Source organism: Physella acuta, unplaced genomic scaffold, assembly GCF_028476545.2.
Source record: "Physella acuta isolate Inbredline_101_S28 unplaced genomic scaffold, ASM2847654v3 ptg000146l, whole genome shotgun sequence".
Lineage (NCBI taxonomy): Eukaryota > Metazoa > Mollusca > Gastropoda > Physidae > Physella > Physella acuta.
The window spans coordinates 599,706-619,111 of record NW_026731665.1 but is presented as its reverse complement, the minus strand read 5'-3'; the positions used below and the strand labels follow the sequence as shown (position 1 = coordinate 619,111).

The window sequence follows — 19,406 nt, the reverse complement described above, 5'->3', positions numbered from 1 at the left end:
TGGGCGTGCCGGTGTATGAATGAACGTGGAATGTATTATAAGACTCTAGTCAATGTCACTCAAAAGAAATGGTATCCGACCGAATTCCAACAAAACCGTTAGTCAGGATAACGACTAAATCATATCTGTTCATTTTTACAAAGTTGGTGAATCCCGTCACAGATGTGAAGGGAAAATAAAAATGTTAATGATAAAAAGAGTCCTGGTTGTGTTGGTGTAATTAATTTGAGAATTTGAGTAATGATTAAAGATTCTGTATGTTTGATGAAAAACAAAATTCTAACATTTTTACCCCTACCCATCCATCACCGTATCAACTACAGGACCACTGAAAATAGAGTGTTTACAGTAAGTTGTGATAGTAGCTCATTTTTTTACTCTAATCAATCTTTAGTTTTCTGTTGTCATAAAATACTGAATCGATCGGCACGCAGTCTGAACAAAAGCACGAACGGTTCTAAAAACATTGTCGACCGGACATTAGCGATACCGTTGCTTCACTTGCCCCACACTACCACCCCCTCCTCCACACAACCCGCTCTTTAACTTGTATCACACACGCCGAACCGACCCCCCCCCCCAGCACACATAATAAACTGTCGTCCTTCTCCTTCACGTAATATATAATGCAACGCGCGCCTATCTGAAACAAATCTTTAAACACTTCTAAAATTTAACGCTCAAGAATTTTAATAATCAATGTGGCTTAAGGGTTGAGTTGTCTGAGATACCATCGCACCGAGCAATAGAATGAAAGATTGTTTAGATTATTTCAAAGCGAGCAATAGAAGAAAGATTGTTTAGACTGTTTCACAGACAGCAGAAAAAGAAAGATTGTTTAGATTATTTCACAGCGAGCAATAGAAGAATAATTGATGAGATTATTTCACAGCGAGTAAAACGAAGAAATATTATTTACATTATTTCACACCGAGAAATACGAAGAAAGATTATTTACATTATTTCACACCGCGAAATACGAAGAAAGATTATTTACATTATTTCACACCGAGAAATACGAAGAAAGATTATTTACATTATTTCACACCGAGAAATACGAAGAAAGATTATTTATATTATTTCACACCGAGAAATACGAAGAAAGATTATTTACATTATTTCACACCGAGAAATACGAAGAAAGATTATTTACATTATTTCACACCGAGAAATACGAAGACAGATTATTTACATTATTTCACACCGAGAAATACGAAGAAAGATTATTTACATTATTTCACACCGAGAAATACGAAGAAAGATTATTTACATTATTTTACACCGCGAAATACGAAGAAAGATTATTTAGATTACTTCACACCGAGAAATACGAAGAAATATAATTTACATTATTTCACACCGAGAAATAGGAAGAAAGATTAGTTAGATTATTTCACACCGAGAAATAGGAAGAAAGATTATTAACATTATTTCACACTGAGAAATACGAAGACAGATTTTGTGCATAACATTGAACTGATGTATTTTATTACAGCTACGGAAGAAACCAAGCGTCGTGTTACATAGCGAGGTTTTTATGTGAAGCATGGTCCGCGATGAACTGTGAATCCTTTTTCACAGTCTGGGCTGTGTAGGCTACTTAATGGCTTGTTTTGATCTTTGTGTGTGTGTGTGGGGGGGGGGGGGGGGTTGGTTGCTGTATAATTATAAAAGCAAATGAGACTTGAATTTAGTATTGAGGAATCCTTATTGTAATAATGCAATGATATTTGAATTGCAAATGAAGGATTGCTTAGTGTAAGACGTAAAAGAGACTTGGAGTTGAAAAAAATGTTTTTTTTAAATATTCCCCGTTAATATTGTCTACACAAGTCGCTTGCAAAAACCATAAGAATATGACACTAAAATAAGAACACAAAAAACTGTTTTTAGTACTCTTTATTTATAATGAAAACAGTATTTGTTGCTAAACTATATTTTAAAGGTTTCTCAATATATTTACACATATATATGCGTTTTAACGTTTTGTTCTACGCATTTAAGAATATTAGAAAATGTAAAAATTGCAAAAGTAAATTGATAGTATAATTTCGTAACAATTTCTTGTAAAAAAATGTAATTCCAAGCGCTTATAAATAAATTAATCTTCTACAAAACTATAAATATTGGCAGTGAAACCTGCTAACTAATCACTATATATTAATTCAGTGAGAGCATTATCTGCCCCTTAAAACTAGCCTCTATTTTGACTTGCTTTTGCTAACGACATCAGTGAACTGAGTTCATCGGACCGATCCCGGGAACGTTCCTATGTTGTTGAATGTGCCCATTGGCTGTTGTACATAGCATTCTTTGAACTCATCTCGTAATACGAATTAAATATACTATTGAATTTTAAAATAGATTTTGTAAAGTTTAAACGAAATTTGCCATTTGAAATGCGTCAAAAATACATAAAATCAGTATGTCTTGCTTCTTGGAAAGCATTTCAAAATTTATCAAAAATTACAATTGTCTAGTAAAACGTATTAAACAATATTTATTTCAACCAAAACTCGCTTGTAATATAAAGACCTAACAATTTCAAGTATAAACACAAATTAAATGTGCTAAAATAACTTTGCGGTGGATTATGAAAAAAAAACTTGTGTTCACAATTTTTTGTAGAAACATTATCTCACAATTAAAACACCATATAATAATTGTAATATTCCATTAGTAAGCTTTACACGTGTCTAAACTTTTTTCTTTTATTTAATACAGCCACGAGTACAGCCCTGCATGTATCCCGCGGAGGGTAGCGATCTTCCTCGCTGTGGTCGGGCTGTTTGTGGGCGCGGGGGTGATCTTCCTGAAAACATCGTCCGGCGCCTCGTCCTGGTCCCAGCTCTTCACACAGGAACAGCAGACGGCAGAGAAACTGGAAGACTCCATCGCCGAGGTAAAAAAACTGGCGGACTCCAAGTTCGACTCCCTGCTGGCGTACGTCAAAGAGTGCAGCACTATAAAGAACGGAGAATCGAAACAGCTGATGGAATCGTTGAAGGAAACGTCGTTGAAAACGTTGAACGATTTCCAGATCAAGATTAACGAGATAAAAACGTACAGAGCCCCAGGTGTCGTGCAGCTTGATGACGTGGACGACAGTGCAGCTCTAGGTAGGTCAACAGGTGTCTACCCTAGTGGCGTCACTAGGGGAGGGAGGGGGTGCAGATCAAACTGGGAAACACGGCGTAAAGGGGCGATACAAAAATAAAAAGGTAGCGAATTTTTATAAGCAAACCTGCCTCTTTCAGTGTAAAAACATTTATTAATTTCAGAAGGCACAGGGTTACACTAATAGGGATGGGGATGCCAAATAGTTGATTTTTAGTACATAATTGTCGTGGGGGGGGGGGTTAGAGTTTCTTCCAGGTGGAGCCCTCCCGAAGAAAGTCTACAGCCCCCCCCCCCTCCCCGAACAAAATCGAATTTATATAGAATGTATTTACTTTTAACAGTCTCCACCCCCCCCCCCCCTCCTCCGAGAAAAAAGTCTGGATGTAACACTGGGGGTTCACACCCTAGTTTACCGCACCCGGCTTCATCCGACCTACAGACGCCTCTGATTTACCAGGATATGTTGGTCATGTTAATTAACGTGTAAGCATTGCATTAGTAGGATGTGCAATGGAGATTTTAGTAGGGAAAATTCATGTGTAATTTGTGTATTGATTCTTTTCTAACGAGTTAGTCAATATTAGTGGAAAATACAGATACAATGAAACGTTATCTCCCTGTAGGGTACCTGAAGGATTTTAACACACGATTCGGTGGCAACGCCCCCCTGACCGCTAACCCTGCTGACGTCACAACAATCAAAACATGGTGGGAGGCGGCGGCCATGATGGCCTCGTAAGTTGTGGTTTTGTTCTCTTGTTAAGGCAGGGGCGCTGACAGGGTTTTTTACTTTCTTGTATACAAAGTACAGAGGAATTATTGAAATCGTATACACAATTTAAATGAAGTGATGACTGTTTTCGCCATTTTACACCTCCATAACTTAAACATAATATACAGGATGTATTGTAATCGTAAAATCTAATTAGAGATTTTGGCATATTTTGACGTTTTACAACCTTCTAGTGCGGAAAAAATTAGTTTTTGCAATTATGTCTATGTGTGTGTGTTTGTATGTATGGGTCTGTGTTTGTGTGTGAACACGATAACTTGAGTAATGTTTCAATTATAGTTACAAAATTGTATACATAAGTCACATAAACTCGTTGAGCGATTTCCGGTAACCGGAAGTGATACATGCATTACTTCCGGTCTCTAGAAACTCGATAATTTGAGGAACATTTAGATTGACAAAATTTCACATACACGTTTCTTCAACTTTATAACAATTTCCGGTGAACGGAAATGATACTTTACTTCTGTTGGAACAAGATAATCTAGGTACTGTTGCAGTTAAGTAGACAACATTTCATAAGCGTAAGATGTTACACTTGTATTGCTCTCAAAGTTTGAATGATATCCAATACCTACAAAGGACTAGTTCACTCAATGTCATTTTTCTAAAAAATACTAAATTACCAAATCACAAGAACTTAATCAGTTAGCCGAACAAAATTTCATATAGTTTTATTTTTTATTCACTGAATTTTGACAAATTGTGAGTGATTTCCTGTGACCGAAAGTAGTATTTTACCCTATTCCCGATTTCTCGAAAAAGATAATTAATATTTATTTTATATATACACATTTTCCACTCTATTATTCTCAAACATTTTTGTCTCATTTGGTGTGCAAGCCTTTTTTTTCTCTTAGCGATCCTGTTCTATTTCAAAAAAATAATATTACGAAAATTAGTTTATTTTTTTATAGCCCTAGAAATGCCATCCACCCGCTTCATTAAAATGATAATTCCTAAACGCGTTACCACTGCGCATATAACAATAGCCTAAGTCTTTCAATCTTCTAGTACTCTAATCCCGACAGACTTGATTTATGGGAGGAAATTCAAGACCTTTAGAAAAGCTGAAGAGAAAAAAAAACGAAATGAATCCACCAAACTGTGGTCCTGTGGGAAAAGTAATATATCCAGCGTATATAGACACCGTAATATAACACCACACCGTGTTGTTTTCACAAGCACGTCTTGGTAAATAGTTAAGGTCAGGGTGTTTTTAATCCATGAGTATAGCGCCATGTACTTGCGTGCTATTGTTTTTTTTTTCTTATAGATCTCTTTCTAGTTGAACATATTGTTGTGTTAGTTGTTATTAACTGCGTATATATAAAAACATCAAGTTGTCTATTTTTGTCTAGCAATGTATTCAAAAACAGTGGTACTGTATAGTTATTTAACGCACCTTATTTATTTATATAAACAGACAGTTCAGGTAGCTGATAGTATGTACAGGGAAATATGTGGGACAGAGACCATGCTGACAGTGGCGTCACTAGGTCGGGTGAAATATGGGGCGACAGCCCCAGGATGTTATCCTGTACTTCAACGTCTATATATAATGTATTCAATCGTGGGGAGTCTTGTGTCACCCCCACCAACACCATTCCAAATGGTGTCACCCTATTGATGTGTATAACATTAACAAGTTATTAAACTAATTCTGCTATAAGCAGGTTTCTCATTAAAATTAACCTTGTTTGATGTCACCCCCCCCTTTGGATGCGTCACCCTGAGTGGACCGTACCACCACCCTGCCCCCGCCTTGTGACCCTACAGCATGCATATACTCTGCTCGAGTCTGTAGGACGACCTGAGTCAGCTCAGGACTAATGGGTACCTGGCAGCAGTCTATGGCGCCTATTAAACATTTCAAAGTTAATTGAAACACTGGTCTAAATAAATAATTGAAGTTTTTCAATAATATTTAATTTTGTATAACGTGTTTGATTTTCTGCTTCTCAGTCATTAAAACACTACAGTAAATTATTCATTTTTTATCACCGAAGACATTGTGTTGTTTCATATTCGAAATTATGGCAATTAACACCATTATCTATGTGGTCTTAATTTATTGTATTCAGATATTTTATCATGACAGTTTTATATGACATTCTATTGTATGATCTATATCAGTGTAATCAAATGGAATCTATCACGTTGTCAATATGCAATTTACGTATAGAAGTTATAACAATCTCTTCTGTGCTATATGACATTGTGTTCTGTCATCTATAACATTGTGTTCTGTCGTCTATGACATTGTGTTCTGTCATCTATGACATTGTGTTCTGTGATCTATGACACTGTGTTCTGTCATCTATGACATTGTGTTCTGTCGTCTATGACATTGTGTTCTGTAATTTATGACATTGTGTTCTGTCATCTATGACATTGTGTTCTGTCATCTATGACATTGTGTTCCTAGATCTATGACATTGTGTTCTGTGATCTATGACATTGTGTTCTGTCGTCTATAACATTGTGTTCTGTCATCTATGATATTGTGTTCTTTGATATATGACATTGTGTTCTGTCATCTATAACATTGTGTTCTGTCATATATGACATTGTGTTCTGTCATCTATGACATTGTGTTCTGTCATCTATGACATTGTGTCCTGTCATCTATGACATTGTGTCCTGTCATCTATGACATTGTGTTCTGTCATCTATGACACTTTGTTCTGTTATCTATGACATTGTGTCCTGTCATCTATGACATTGTGTTCTGTCATCTATGACATTGTGTCCTGTCATCTATGACATTGTGTCCTGTCATCTATGACATTGTGTCCTGTCATCTATGACATTGTGTCCTGTCATCTATGACATTGTGTCCTGTCATCTATGACATTGTGTTCTGTCATCTATGACACTTTGTTCTGTTATCTATGACATTGTGTCCTGTCATCTATGACATTGTGTTCTGTCATCTATGACATTGTGTCCTGTCATCTATGACATTGTGTCCTGTCATCTATGACATTGTGTCCTGTCATCTATGACAACTTGTTCTGTAATGTATGAGATTGTGTTCTGAGATCTATGACATCGTATTAAATGACTTTTAACTTCTGTCCCAGGTACATGAACCCACCACCAAGATACCAGTGTAAAAATCTGGCCAAGATTGGGAACTGGCCAGTTTGTCAGGATGAGCCTTACGTGGTTAAAGCCCCTTGTCTGGTGTTTTCTTTTGGGTAGGTGCTAACATTACATGTTGGATGCAGGTGCTAACATTACATGTTGGGTGCAGGTGCTAACATTTTCATATTTTAAAGTCCATACGAAGTTATTCTGAGCATAAAACTTCGTGGTGAGAAGCAGAGATTGCACTAAAATGTGCTTACACATCCCGGTCAAATGACTGTAATTAAAACCTGTACAACATATGTGTTAAAAACATATATCACTAGTATTCAGATAAGTTTATTTCATTATTTCAAATGAACCGTCCCGGTTATATATAGAATAATCATAAAGATTTTAAGGAAGTAGAATTTTAGTTTTACGTTTACGGCGTGTTGAAGTTCAGAGTAAAATCCTTGAAAGGTACGCTAGCATACCGTCGCCAGAGTAAAATCCTTGAAAGGTACGCTAGCATACCGTCGCCAGAGTAAAATCCTTGAAAGGTACGCTAGCATACCGTCGCCAGAGTAAAATCCTTGAAAGGTACGCTAGCATACCGTCGCCAGAGTAAAATCCTTGAAAGGTACGCTAGCATACCGTCGCCAGAGTAAAATCCTTAAAAGGTACGCTAGCATACCGTCGCCAGAGTAAAATCCTTGAAAGGTACGCTAGCATACCGTCGCCAACATCTGTGATATTTGTATATTACCACAAGACAGCTGTATTTGTGACTATACATCCCCATACCTACGAAAATACTAATTTAAAGTTCATGCTGTATTCTCCTTTGTTATCGTTACTGTTCTTACATTTTCTATTGCTATCGTTCTTATTCTAATACTTAACTATTGACTGTTACAGGATCGACAACGACTTCAGCTTCGATGACGCTCTAGGCGCACTTGGCTGTAACGTCAGTTCATTTGATCCCAGGTATGTACACCTTACAGGTGACCTCAAGTATGTACACCTTACAGGTAACCCCAGGTATGTACACCTTACAGGTGACACCATGTATGTACACCTTACAGGTAACCCCAGGTATGTACACCTTACAGGTAACCCCAGGTATGTACACCTTACATGTGACACCAGGTATGTACACCTTACAGGTAACCCCAGGTATGTACACCTTACACTTAACCCCAGGTATGTACACCTTACATGTGACACCAGGTATGTACACCTTACATGTGACACCAGGTATGTACACCTTACAGGTGACCTCAAGTATGTACACCTTACATGTGACACCAGGTATGTACACCTTACAGGTAACCCCAGGTATGTACACCTTACACTTAACCCCAGGTATGTACACCTTACATGTGACACCAGGTATGTACACCTTACATGTGACACCAGGTATGTACACCTTACAGGTGACCTCAAGTATGTACACCTTACAGGTGACCTCAAGTATGTACACCTTACAGATGACCTCAGTTATGTACACCTTACAGGTAACCCCAGGTATGTACACCTTACAGGTAACCCCAGAAATGTACACCTTACAGGTGACCTCAAGTATGTACACCTTAATGGTGACCCCAGGTATGTACACCTTACACGTAACCCCATGTGTGTACACCTTACATGTGATCTCAGGTATGTACACTTTACAGGTAACCCCATGTATGTACACCTTACATGTGACCTCAAGTATGTACACCATACCGGTGACACCAGGTATGGTTAATTTAAAAATAAGGTTAGGTGTGGTGTTTGGGTTTGGATTAAAAATGCTCATCAATTTATTTAGCGATGTAAAAGAGCTGTCATAACTGCCCCCCCCCCCCACCCCCATTTACGTCTTGATAATAACTTGAAATGTTTACACGAACCAAATACAAGTTAAAGAAGTTTGTCGTAATGTCTCACCAACAGTATGAAGAAAGAGACCCACGTACGGAGCCCGCAAGTGACCTTCTACAACATGGGACTAGGCAGTGTCAACACCAACGGGTTCACCCCCAACAAGGATGGATATGTCCAAGATGCTCAAACCTGGCAGATCCGAACCCTAAAGGGGTTCACTAAACACCTGGGGCTGGAGAACGTAAGACTTAGTTACCTGTAGTTTTATAACCATTTTTTAGCCTAAAAGAAAGTAAGATATTTAATACGTAATACATGAATATAATATTCAGTGAATCTGACTGGGTAGAGTTAAAAGGCCATATTACAATACTAAGCAAATTTCTACTCCATTAATAGAATCAATTTCCTATAGCAATTAAAGGACTAAATTATAATTCCCTTCCCCAGCGTGTGATAGACGTCCTGAAATTCGACATCGAATCCTACGAGTGGCAAGTCTTAGATAACATCATAGAGACGGACATGTTAAAGTACGTGCGGCATTTGTTTATCGAGTACCACTTGTTTCCATCTAGACCTGCTAAGGAGGACTATGTCATGTATTACAAGGTACATTTGTACTACATTAGTTTAGGGCCACTAGTTATCTTTTGCAGTCAAACAATTATTTAACACATATGTGCAATTAAAACATTCTGTTACGGACTGCATCTATTATAATTTGGTTACTGTTTTTTTTTTAGTTAAACCATTCTAAAGAAGATCATATGTATGTTGACTAGAGTAATATATATAGTCAACCACATATTATGCTTAGGCTACGTTGTAGGTTTAGTCTTTAATTGTGGGACCTCTCACGACGTAAGACAAGAATTAATTGCTTTACTTAGAAACATTAATCTTCATCCATCAATGACAAAGAAAACGTTAAGCCATGGCGAGTTCGTCAACATAAAAAAATGGCTAAACAAATACCATGGATCCAATCAAATGTGCAGATATTCTACTGTGAGTCCTAGGTTTGTGAGGAAATTTTAGATCAAGTCCAAACAACCAAAACTTTTTTCCATTTTTTAAATTGTTTTAGACATTCATCAGAACTAGGGGATATTAATTTGTGCTAAAGTCCAAAGGGAAGCAATTCCACAAAAGAGATTATCTAGGACCGTCGGGAGCCATTTGTTTTGAAACGCTAAGTACCACATAAGATGCAGCCCCATTGTATAATACAAAATGAAAAACACATGTTCGAATATAAAGCATTTTGAATTGTGGTATCTTGAGCTTTAAAAAAACAACTTATTCTGCTGTTTATTCCTCTATAATTTAAGTTGCTTTAAAACACATTGAATTAAAACTTGCTATTTCTGATCTCCCTTTGATTTGTAACTAACGTCCGACCCTTAACTCTCCCACCAGCTGATGAGACACATCAGACGTCTGGGGTTCAAAGAGTACAATTATGAGACCTGCTGTATACATCTAGATAACAAGGAGAAGTTCAACTATCAAAGTCACGTGATGTACGTCAACACCAAATTTGTCAAGAGTGACTGAGTCGATGGCCAAGTGTGGGTGGCCCTGTGTGGTTTGCTAGGCGTGGATGGCCTCTGTGTGGTGTGGTTGGCCAGTTATTGATGGCCCTTGTGTGGTTGGCTAAATAGTTATAGCTTCTGTGTGGTTGTCGAGTGGTTGGCCAGTTGTTGATGTCCCTTGTGTGGTTGGCTAAATGCTTATAGCTTCTGTGTGGTTGTCGTGTGGTTGGCCAGTTATTGATGGCCCTTGTGTGGTTGTCTAAATGCTTATAGCTTCTGTGTGGTTGGCCAGATGTGGATGGCCTCGGTTTGGGTGACTTGGTGTAAATAGCAAGTTTGTGATTGGCCCTATGTTGATGGCCTTTGTGTGGTTATCTAAGTATTAATGGCCTCTCTATGGTTGACATTGGTGTGGTTGGCTTGTTATGGATGGCGTTTTTGTGGTTGACATGGTGTGGATGACAACATTGTGGTTGGCCAGTTGTGAAAACTATCAGATGGTTGTCCTAGATCGGGATGGCTACACTATGGTTGAGATTGATGTGAATTTGTCGATGCAATGTCGATAACTAAACATAGACGTGAGCCTTTTACTGCTGAGATTTCTATTTCATGGACTCATTCTTTTAAAACAATGGTGTTTTAATGTGTTTTTTATCCACTGAACCACGTAACAAATGAAGATTTTGATTAAATAAACTAAAAAACATCAGCACAGTGAAGATTAAAGCGTGTCGCAGCTATTAAAAGTTACACGTTTATTTCACGTTCTTCTAAAACTGATTTGTGGGAAACATTCGCTGATGGGGCTAGCTAAAGTGTTTGACAGGGATAGCTACTGTGTACGCTGGATATCAAACCAAAATCTGTGATTCTCAAATTTGAATGGAAACTATTTTACAGCAGTAAATCCTGACACGAACAATATGCCCCGAGTTTGATTGATCAAAAGCTTTTTTTTTGTTCAGTCAATGCATTGGTTCAAATTTTATATTCATATTTTCTATAATTCTGCAGCTTGTACAACTATTTATGGTTAAGATAGCATATATATATATATATATATATATATATATATACATATATATATATATATATATATATATATATATATATATATATATATATATATATATATATATATATTATATATATATGCATAAATGCAATTGAGGGTGTTAATTTTTTGTTGGTTCCTATATAAAATTTTGTGTGAGATATTCTGATAACTTAAATACTCTGTTTTGCATCTGTCAAGTTATTTAAAAAATTTCATATCTATTATTATAATGTCTTTATTGTTGGATATTTCCAATTACGATTGTTAAAAAAATTCTATTGTTGTTTACTCCCAAATGTGTTGCTTTATTTTTTTTTAACCCCCTAACATGAGAGGTAAATGCGTGAACTGAACGCTTTTGACAGTTTTAAGCCCACACAGGTGAAAACATGACAGGTAACTACAGCAATTAATTTTGTTTATGCAGGTGCTACAATGCAGATTAATTTACTCTTGTATGAATGCTAACATTAGTAATATTGAGGTATCGTTTTAATCTGCTCAAGCAATGTACGTTTTATAAATAACTAGCTATTCCGGCCAGGCCCTGCACTAGCATTTGTGGAAAAAATTATTTGTAAAGGACCGTGACGTGTGTTTATTAAGCAGCATGATTATACAAGGCGTTGCCCGTTTTTTTCAATGCAACTATCTAATATTAGACACTAAATATAAAAAGTTTACTACATTCAACAATACAGTTAAAAATTGGAGATGAAAAAAAAATTATATACCAACGATTGCTCACTTAGTAATTAGTGTAAACTGTAACACCACAGTGTAAAATGTAAGAAAACAACAACACAGTGTAAACTGTAACAACATAACAACACATTGTGAACTGTAACAACACAGTAAACTGTAACAACACAACAATACAATGTAAACTGTAACAACATAACACATTATGAACTGTAACAACACAGTAAACTGTAACAACACAACAATACAGTGTAAACTGTAACAACATAACAACACATTGTGAATTGTAACAACACAGTAAACTGTAACAATACAACACAGTGTGAACTGAAGCAATACAACAACACATTGTAAACTGTGTTGAATTTGGGCATGGCGAGATGGTTTTGAAGATAGAGTATCTGTCTATTTTGATAAGTAGCTCGTAAAATTTGAGAGAATTGAGAGGAAACCTGCGACCTTACACGGTGCCATAGGAAACCTGCGGCCTTACACAGTGCCTAAACTCACCACAGACAGCCGAACTCACCTTGACATGAGCTAAAAATTGTAAAAAATTTAAATATCCATCTGATAGAACTTACAGACAAAATGTATTGTTGGATATAGTTCAATCGCAATAAATCGCTATCTCTGTCTCGATGTCTCTCTCGCTCGCACACCCCGCTCCCTCCCTCCCCGCACACACCCAGACCCTTATAAGTATGAACAACATAATGATAGTAGATTCTGACTTGGTGCCCCGGGTCTCACATTAGACAGACGAGTGTGGTCACGCGCTGATGAGTCCACGCACTCGGATATTGTCGAACACGAGAACTTGGCGGCTCCCAAAGGTAAACAGGCCAGCCTGCGTTTCCTTACCTTTGTAGTGTAATGTGTTTGTCATTTTATAACCACACAAAACTTGGAATGGAAAGAGATTATTAACAGCATCTATGTTAAGTTAAATTACTTGGGAGAATAGAGTATGTTTTGTAACTTACGATTTCATCTCTGTTTTAGTCATATTAATTATTTTTCCTATTTTTACAAAATATTTTTTAATATTTTTAAAAATTATTTTGTTATATGATGATTGTTAATTATTTTGTTTCAAGAAACATAACTTATCACGCACCTCATTATGTAATATAAATGAAAGCCAAATTGACTCCGCTTTGTTTAAATACTTTCCATAGTTCGAGTAATGTTTTTCTTTCTTCTAACTTATGTTGTTTTTATTTACTAGCCTAAGAAGTGTGTATTTTAAACATCCATTTTCTCCACTTGTTTTAATTGAACTGTCAAACATTGTTCAACACACGTTATACAAACACTTTTCCGCTCATTAATTAACATAATTATACCTGTCTCCACTGCTCTTCCCATAAGGTTTGCCGGTTATTTTTTACGCAGTTGATAGGATTCTACAATAAAGTTTATTATTACACTAGCAGCATATATCCGGAATTGTCCGGGTTTTTCTGAATATCTAACTTTTACTTTCTCGAATACAGAGTATGAGGAAATATTGTAACATAATGCTGAATAATTGACAGCTATTTTGAAAATTTTCACCGTTTTATATCTCCATATTTTAGCGCGTATGGAATATAAAGGATGCAATATTATCGTGCAAATATCTATATAGATTTCGTTTTATAATTCTTCAGAGAAGGAAAATCTAATTTTTCTTATCATGTCTGTCTGTCTGTGTGTAGGTAAAACTCGTTGACTTAAATATCGCTTCAGGCAGGTTGACCAAATATCATATACAAGTATTTTATCGACTTTGTCATTTTCTATCAACTTTTGACTTCTTGCAGGTAATTTTTACACGATTGTCGCTATATTGACCTTTCACCTGCCATCAGCGTTGACATGAAAAGGTACGTTTGTTATTCTTATAGCCAGTGGTGTTAAAAATAAAAGGATCAGGCTTTATCTTATCATGGGTTAATTAATTTATTTATAAGCCAACTTTATTTTTGAAACATGTTATTTTAAAAAAATAATTAGACAAATCAAAGGAGTGAGGGGATAAACATGTCGCTTTAAAGGGTGTCAGAAATAGGTGACCCTTCTTCTACAAAGCTTTCATTAAATTATGAGCAGTGTTTCTTCCAGAATTTTTTCTCCGTGGGGGGGGGGGGGGGGGGCACTTGAAATTTTCGGGGGGGGGGGGGGCGGTAGACTTTCTTCTGGGGGGGGGGGAGGACAGAAGAGATGCCTGGAAGAAACTCTGATTATGAGCTAATTACCTTTAGAATTATACCAACATATTGCAATAAAGAAAAATTTTTAAACAAAACAACAACCGCTAAGTAGAAATACGAGCACACCTATTTTTTACTGAAACATATCGTCACATCATACTCTGAAAACTTTAGGTATAAGTAAACAGAAGAGGCACAAAACGGCAATTATATAACTTCTCCTTTTTAAGCTAGAATACAAAGCCTTTTGCAAAAACAAATTTTAAACACTTGATACAATTTTTATTTTTTCCGACAAGGAAGGTGCGTCCCCCCTTACAGTCTTTGCAATCTGGTATTCATAGTAATATAAACAAAGAAACATCAAAAAGTGTTAAAAATCGTCTTTCATAAGCTAAAAAAGGCAAAATAACAGTGTTTCTAGCTTAATTGATTACTTTAGCAGGCAACACTTTCCTACCCAAAACGCCCCACATCGAAAATCGATAAAATTTAGTCCTTAAATTTTAATAATCAGTGTGGCTTCAAGGTTCTCTTGACGCGAGATAATATCACGGCGAGCAGAAACTTACTGTACCTTGGAAAATAAGATGTATCGTTTCACGATTTGATTTTGAAAACTTGTTATTTTTTTTAAATTAAAATAATTAATCAAAAATAAATTTTCATACATTTGATGACAAAAAACGTGGGTACGTTCACCATCAAATTTCCCGACCCATCTGCCCGACCCACGTTTTTTGTCATCAAATGTATGAAAATTTATTTTCTACTTTTTAGTCCACAAGAAAAACGTGTTTTTTTTTAAAGTTTTTTTTAAAGTATTTTATTTTCTCCTTTTTAGTCCGTTGCTACACATGAAAAACGTGGTTTTTAAAAAAGTTTTTTATATAGTTTATTTTCTACTTTATCTAATGACTTGATTAAGTATGACTTGACTAAGTGTTTATAAATACACGGACTAAAAATCTTGAGCGACCAGGATTCGAACCTGGGTTGTCGCGGCCACAACGCGAAGTACTAACCGCTATACGATCACGGCCAACGCGCTCACATCGATTGGGGCCGAAGTAACTGTGTCAATAGGCCTCCAGTCTCGTCGGTATCTTTAGAAATCATGTCCTCAATTTTATGGTCCTTGGGGCGTAATTAAATTAAGCTAATTACGGTCTCTAATTGCTAGTTTTTATGATTGCATCTGAAATTGTTAGGCGAAAGTAGCCTACATGCCAAATTTCAGATCTCTAGAGCAATCAGAAGTGGGCTAATTTTCGATGTCAATTTTAACAACAAACATCCAAACAAACAAACAAACGCGAAGCTGAGTTAAGAAAAACGTGTTAAAAAATATGGTTGGATTTAAAGATAGCTTTTGTATTATTAGGAAAAAAAACATTTCATATTTAAATAGGTAAAAAAAAATGGGTAAATCATATTAGTATGGAAACAAAATTATCAAAATTTGTAATTTTCAAGCTTTGATATATATTATTTTTTCAACAAAAAACTAGATTAAATTAAATTTAATTTAATGGTTATAAAAATACAGGTAACACAATTTAAAAATAACTTAACCTTTCTGTATCTATATAAAAAATACAATTAAATAATTATTTCTTTTTAAACTTGTAAGCGCATTTCTTAACTTTTTTATTCACAAAGCAATGATTACAGACCTAAATATATCGGACGTAGAGGTCTGTTCTTCATCACTGTGGTCGTGGTGTGTGTGGGCTTGGGTGTTCTGTTCAGGGCGTCATCGAACCAGCTGCTCGTAGAGGAGATTCAGACATCACAGAATCTGGAAGAGTCCATCGCAAAAATGAAAAACATGTCCGATTCCCTGCTGACGTACGTCAAAGAGTGCAGCACTATAAAGAGCGGAGACTCCAAACAGCTGATGGAATCGTTGAAGGAAACGTCGTTGAAAACGTTGAACGATTTCCAGATGAAAATTAACGAAATAAAAACGTACAGAGCCCCAGGTGTCGTGCAGCTTGATGACGTGGACGACAGTGCAGCTCTAGGTAGGTCAACAGGTGTCTACCCCAGTGGCGTCACTAGGCGGGGGGGGGTGATTTTAATTAGTTGAATTCATGTGTAATTTGTGTCTTAGTTGGGTGCTTATTAAAGAGTAACTTTTTATCAATATTGATGTAAATAGATATACACGGAAACATTATCCACTTGTAGCGTACCTCAAGGATTTTAACGCTCGATTTGGTGGCAACGCCCCGCTGACCGCTGACCCTGCTGACGTCACAACAATCAAAACATGGTGGGAGGCGGCGGCCATGATGGCCTCGTAAGTTGCGGTTTTATTCTCTTGTTAAGGTAAGAGAGCTGACAGGATGGCGGCAGGGGTTCTGTCAGGGTTTTGGAAGGGGCGCTGGCAGGGTTTTGGAAAGGGTGCTGGCAGAGATTTCACAGGGGTCTGTATAGCTTCATACTGTAAAATAATTACACACACGGTTAGAAGATTTTTTTTTCATTTTTTGACAATAGTATTTTACCAGTTCACATAAAAATTACAATATACGTTACGTTCTGTTTCAGGTACATGAACCCACCACCGAGATACCAATGTAAAAATCTGGCCAAGATTGGGAACTGGCCAGTTTGTCAGGATGAGCCATACGTGGTTAAAGCCCCTTGTATTGTGTTTTCTTTTGGGTAGGTGTTAACATTACATGCTAGGTGCTTTTTCGTTTGCGTTTGTGTTTTCTTTGTGTTTGTGTTTGCGTTTGTGTTTTCGTTTGTGTTTGTATTTGTGTATTATGTGTTTTAGTTTTGGTTGGTCGTGGTTAGGGTAGGCAATGTCGGGTTTATGCTGATTACTAAACAAACATGGCATGTTCCTTTACAGATACGTTTTTCACAAAGGCCAGTGCAGGGCCTGGTCGGGACGGCTAATGTTCTTATATTTTCCGTTGTTATTGTTCTTATTCTAATACTTAATCATTTACTGTTTTATAGGATCGATAACGACTTCAGCTTTGATGACGCTCTGGGCGCACTTGGCTGTAACGTCAGCTCATTTGATCCCAGGTATGTACACCTTACAGGTGACCTCAAGTATGTACACCTTACAGGTGACCCCAGGTGTGTACACCTTACAGGTGACCTCAAGTATGTACACCTTACAGGTGACCTCAAGTATGTACACCTTACAGGTGACCACAGGTATGTAAAGCTTACAGATTACCTCAGGTATGTACACCTTACACTTAACCCCAGGTATGTACACTTTACAGGTGACATCAGGTATGTACACCTTACAGGTGACCCACGTAAGTAGCCCCAATCTGACTGGAGACCCCAGATATGTACACCTTACATGTGACACCAGGTATGTACACTATACAGGTTACCTCAGGTATGTACACTGTACAGGTGACCCCAGGTATGTACACTATACAGGTGACATCAGGTATGTACACCTTAAAGTGACCTCAGATATGTACACCTTAAAGGTGACCCGCGGTATGTTCACCTTACAGGTGACACCAAGTATGTACACCTGAATATGACAGGTAACTCCAGGTATGAAGATCTTAATCTGATCGGTGACTCCAGAAATGTACATCTAAATCTGACAGTAACCCCAGCTATGTACACCGCAGTCAGTCAGCAGACCCACAAAGGCTGTTATTTTCAAGCAACAATGTCTTTTTAAGCACCTTAATGCGCGTCAAAATGAGTATCATATCTGATCTAATGGTGGGACTTTCGTTGACAACACTGGTATTTGTTTAACGATTGTTATAAGGAGGCAAAAAAGCCGGAGGCACTGAAAGTCTTTGATTTTTAAACACCACTAATGTTGAGAAAGGAAAAGAGTGTTCTAAAATAGTCTCAGATTAAGGCATTTACGACCACTACCGTCTTCCTGAATAAATCCCGTATATTAACAGATTTGGTAGGGATGGAGGGGAGATAAATATAGTAAAATTCATGACGTAGGCATAAATCCAGTGCTTTATTTACACACGTGGCCATTGGTTATTGTTTAAACAGGAACACTGCTGTCTTAATGTCAAATATTGCATGCAATGATACGAGTTTTATGCTTCTTTTAAATTGTTAGCATGACGATGTTAAATTCAACATGTGGACCCCCCCCCCCTTTCCAGTCTAGGCACGTCCACAAAAGTCGAAGTTTAACACCCCCTCCTCATTCAATCGGTGTTCTAATATAAAGAAGCCCAGGTACCCTCTTCTCCCTCTACTTCTGATTGTCTGGCAAATTTTGTTTTGCGGCTTTGAGATTAGTATCTTCAGAAATATGTGTAGAATTTAAAGATACCAAGATTTCGTTGAGAAAAAAAATATGGTTATAATAAACTTGAGAACGACATTTTATTTAAAGAATGAAATAAAAGTAAAGACATATTCAAGTGTAAAAACATTTAATCAAAGAGGTGTTCCCTGCATATTTTACCAAAAGTAAAGTTTACACGAACCCTACACAACTTACAGATGTATTCTCTGCATCTCTAACCACCAGCATGAAAAAAGAGACCCACGTACGAAGCCCGCAAGTGACCTTCTACAACATGGGGCTGGGGACCGTCAACACCAACGGGTTCACCCCCAACAGGGATGCTTATGTTCGTGATGCTCAGACCTGGCAGATTCGAACTCTGAAGGGTTTCACAAAACACCTGGGGCTAGAGAACGTAAGATATATATGGACTGCGAAGTGCTTATATCGGCGAACGATGAGGCAATAAGAACGTGTTTACATTCTCTCACTTCCCGTTACGGTTTCATTTATATTCTTACGGTTCAGAGGAAATAAACACTGTGAGAGCATATAAGTGTACATGAATTTTCCATACAGTATGACGAAATTGTCTGTGGAAAAATATCTTATTTTCTTGACTGTCCTTAGTCCCCAACCCTAACTTTAAGTCTAACTCCAACCGTAACCCCCAGCCCCAGCCCCAACCCTAAACCTAACCCAAAACTTAACCTCAACCTTAACCCTAACCCTAACCTTAACCCTAACCCCTAAACATTAAACACTAAACCCTAAGTAAGAT

At 37.1% G+C, this 19,406-nt stretch overlaps 2 protein-coding genes across 5 annotated transcripts in view; both read left to right on the top strand.

Annotated features, from left to right (window-relative positions):
- LOC131935513 (uncharacterized) overlaps nt 1-11,440 on the top strand; it is a 37,425-nt gene extending 25,985 nt beyond the window's left edge. For all 4 annotated transcript variants that reach the window (XM_059291929.1, XM_059291928.1, XM_059291926.1 and 1 more), the window contains exons 3-9: nt 2,725-3,119; nt 3,744-3,855; nt 7,000-7,116; nt 7,907-7,978; nt 8,933-9,104; nt 9,314-9,475; nt 10,286-11,440. In XM_059291929.1, the coding sequence (XP_059147912.1) occupies nt 2,725-3,119; nt 3,744-3,855; nt 7,000-7,116; nt 7,907-7,978; nt 8,933-9,104; nt 9,314-9,475; nt 10,286-10,423 (1,168 nt within the window). In that variant the 3' untranslated portion in view covers nt 10,424-11,440. The remainder of the gene's footprint in view (nt 1-2,724; nt 3,120-3,743; nt 3,856-6,999; nt 7,117-7,906; nt 7,979-8,932; nt 9,105-9,313; nt 9,476-10,285) is intronic.
- A 1,500-nt stretch (nt 11,441-12,940) lies between these two features.
- Nucleotides 12,941-19,406, top strand: part of LOC131935510 (uncharacterized) — a 94,348-nt gene continuing 87,882 nt past the window's right edge. The window contains exons 1-7 of the mRNA XM_059291923.1: nt 12,941-12,999; nt 13,972-14,034; nt 16,024-16,388; nt 16,555-16,666; nt 16,918-17,034; nt 17,338-17,409; nt 18,869-19,040. Coding sequence (XP_059147906.1) covers nt 14,027-14,034; nt 16,024-16,388; nt 16,555-16,666; nt 16,918-17,034; nt 17,338-17,409; nt 18,869-19,040 — 846 coding nt within the window. The 5' untranslated portion in view covers nt 12,941-12,999; nt 13,972-14,026. The remainder of the gene's footprint in view (nt 13,000-13,971; nt 14,035-16,023; nt 16,389-16,554; nt 16,667-16,917; nt 17,035-17,337; nt 17,410-18,868; nt 19,041-19,406) is intronic.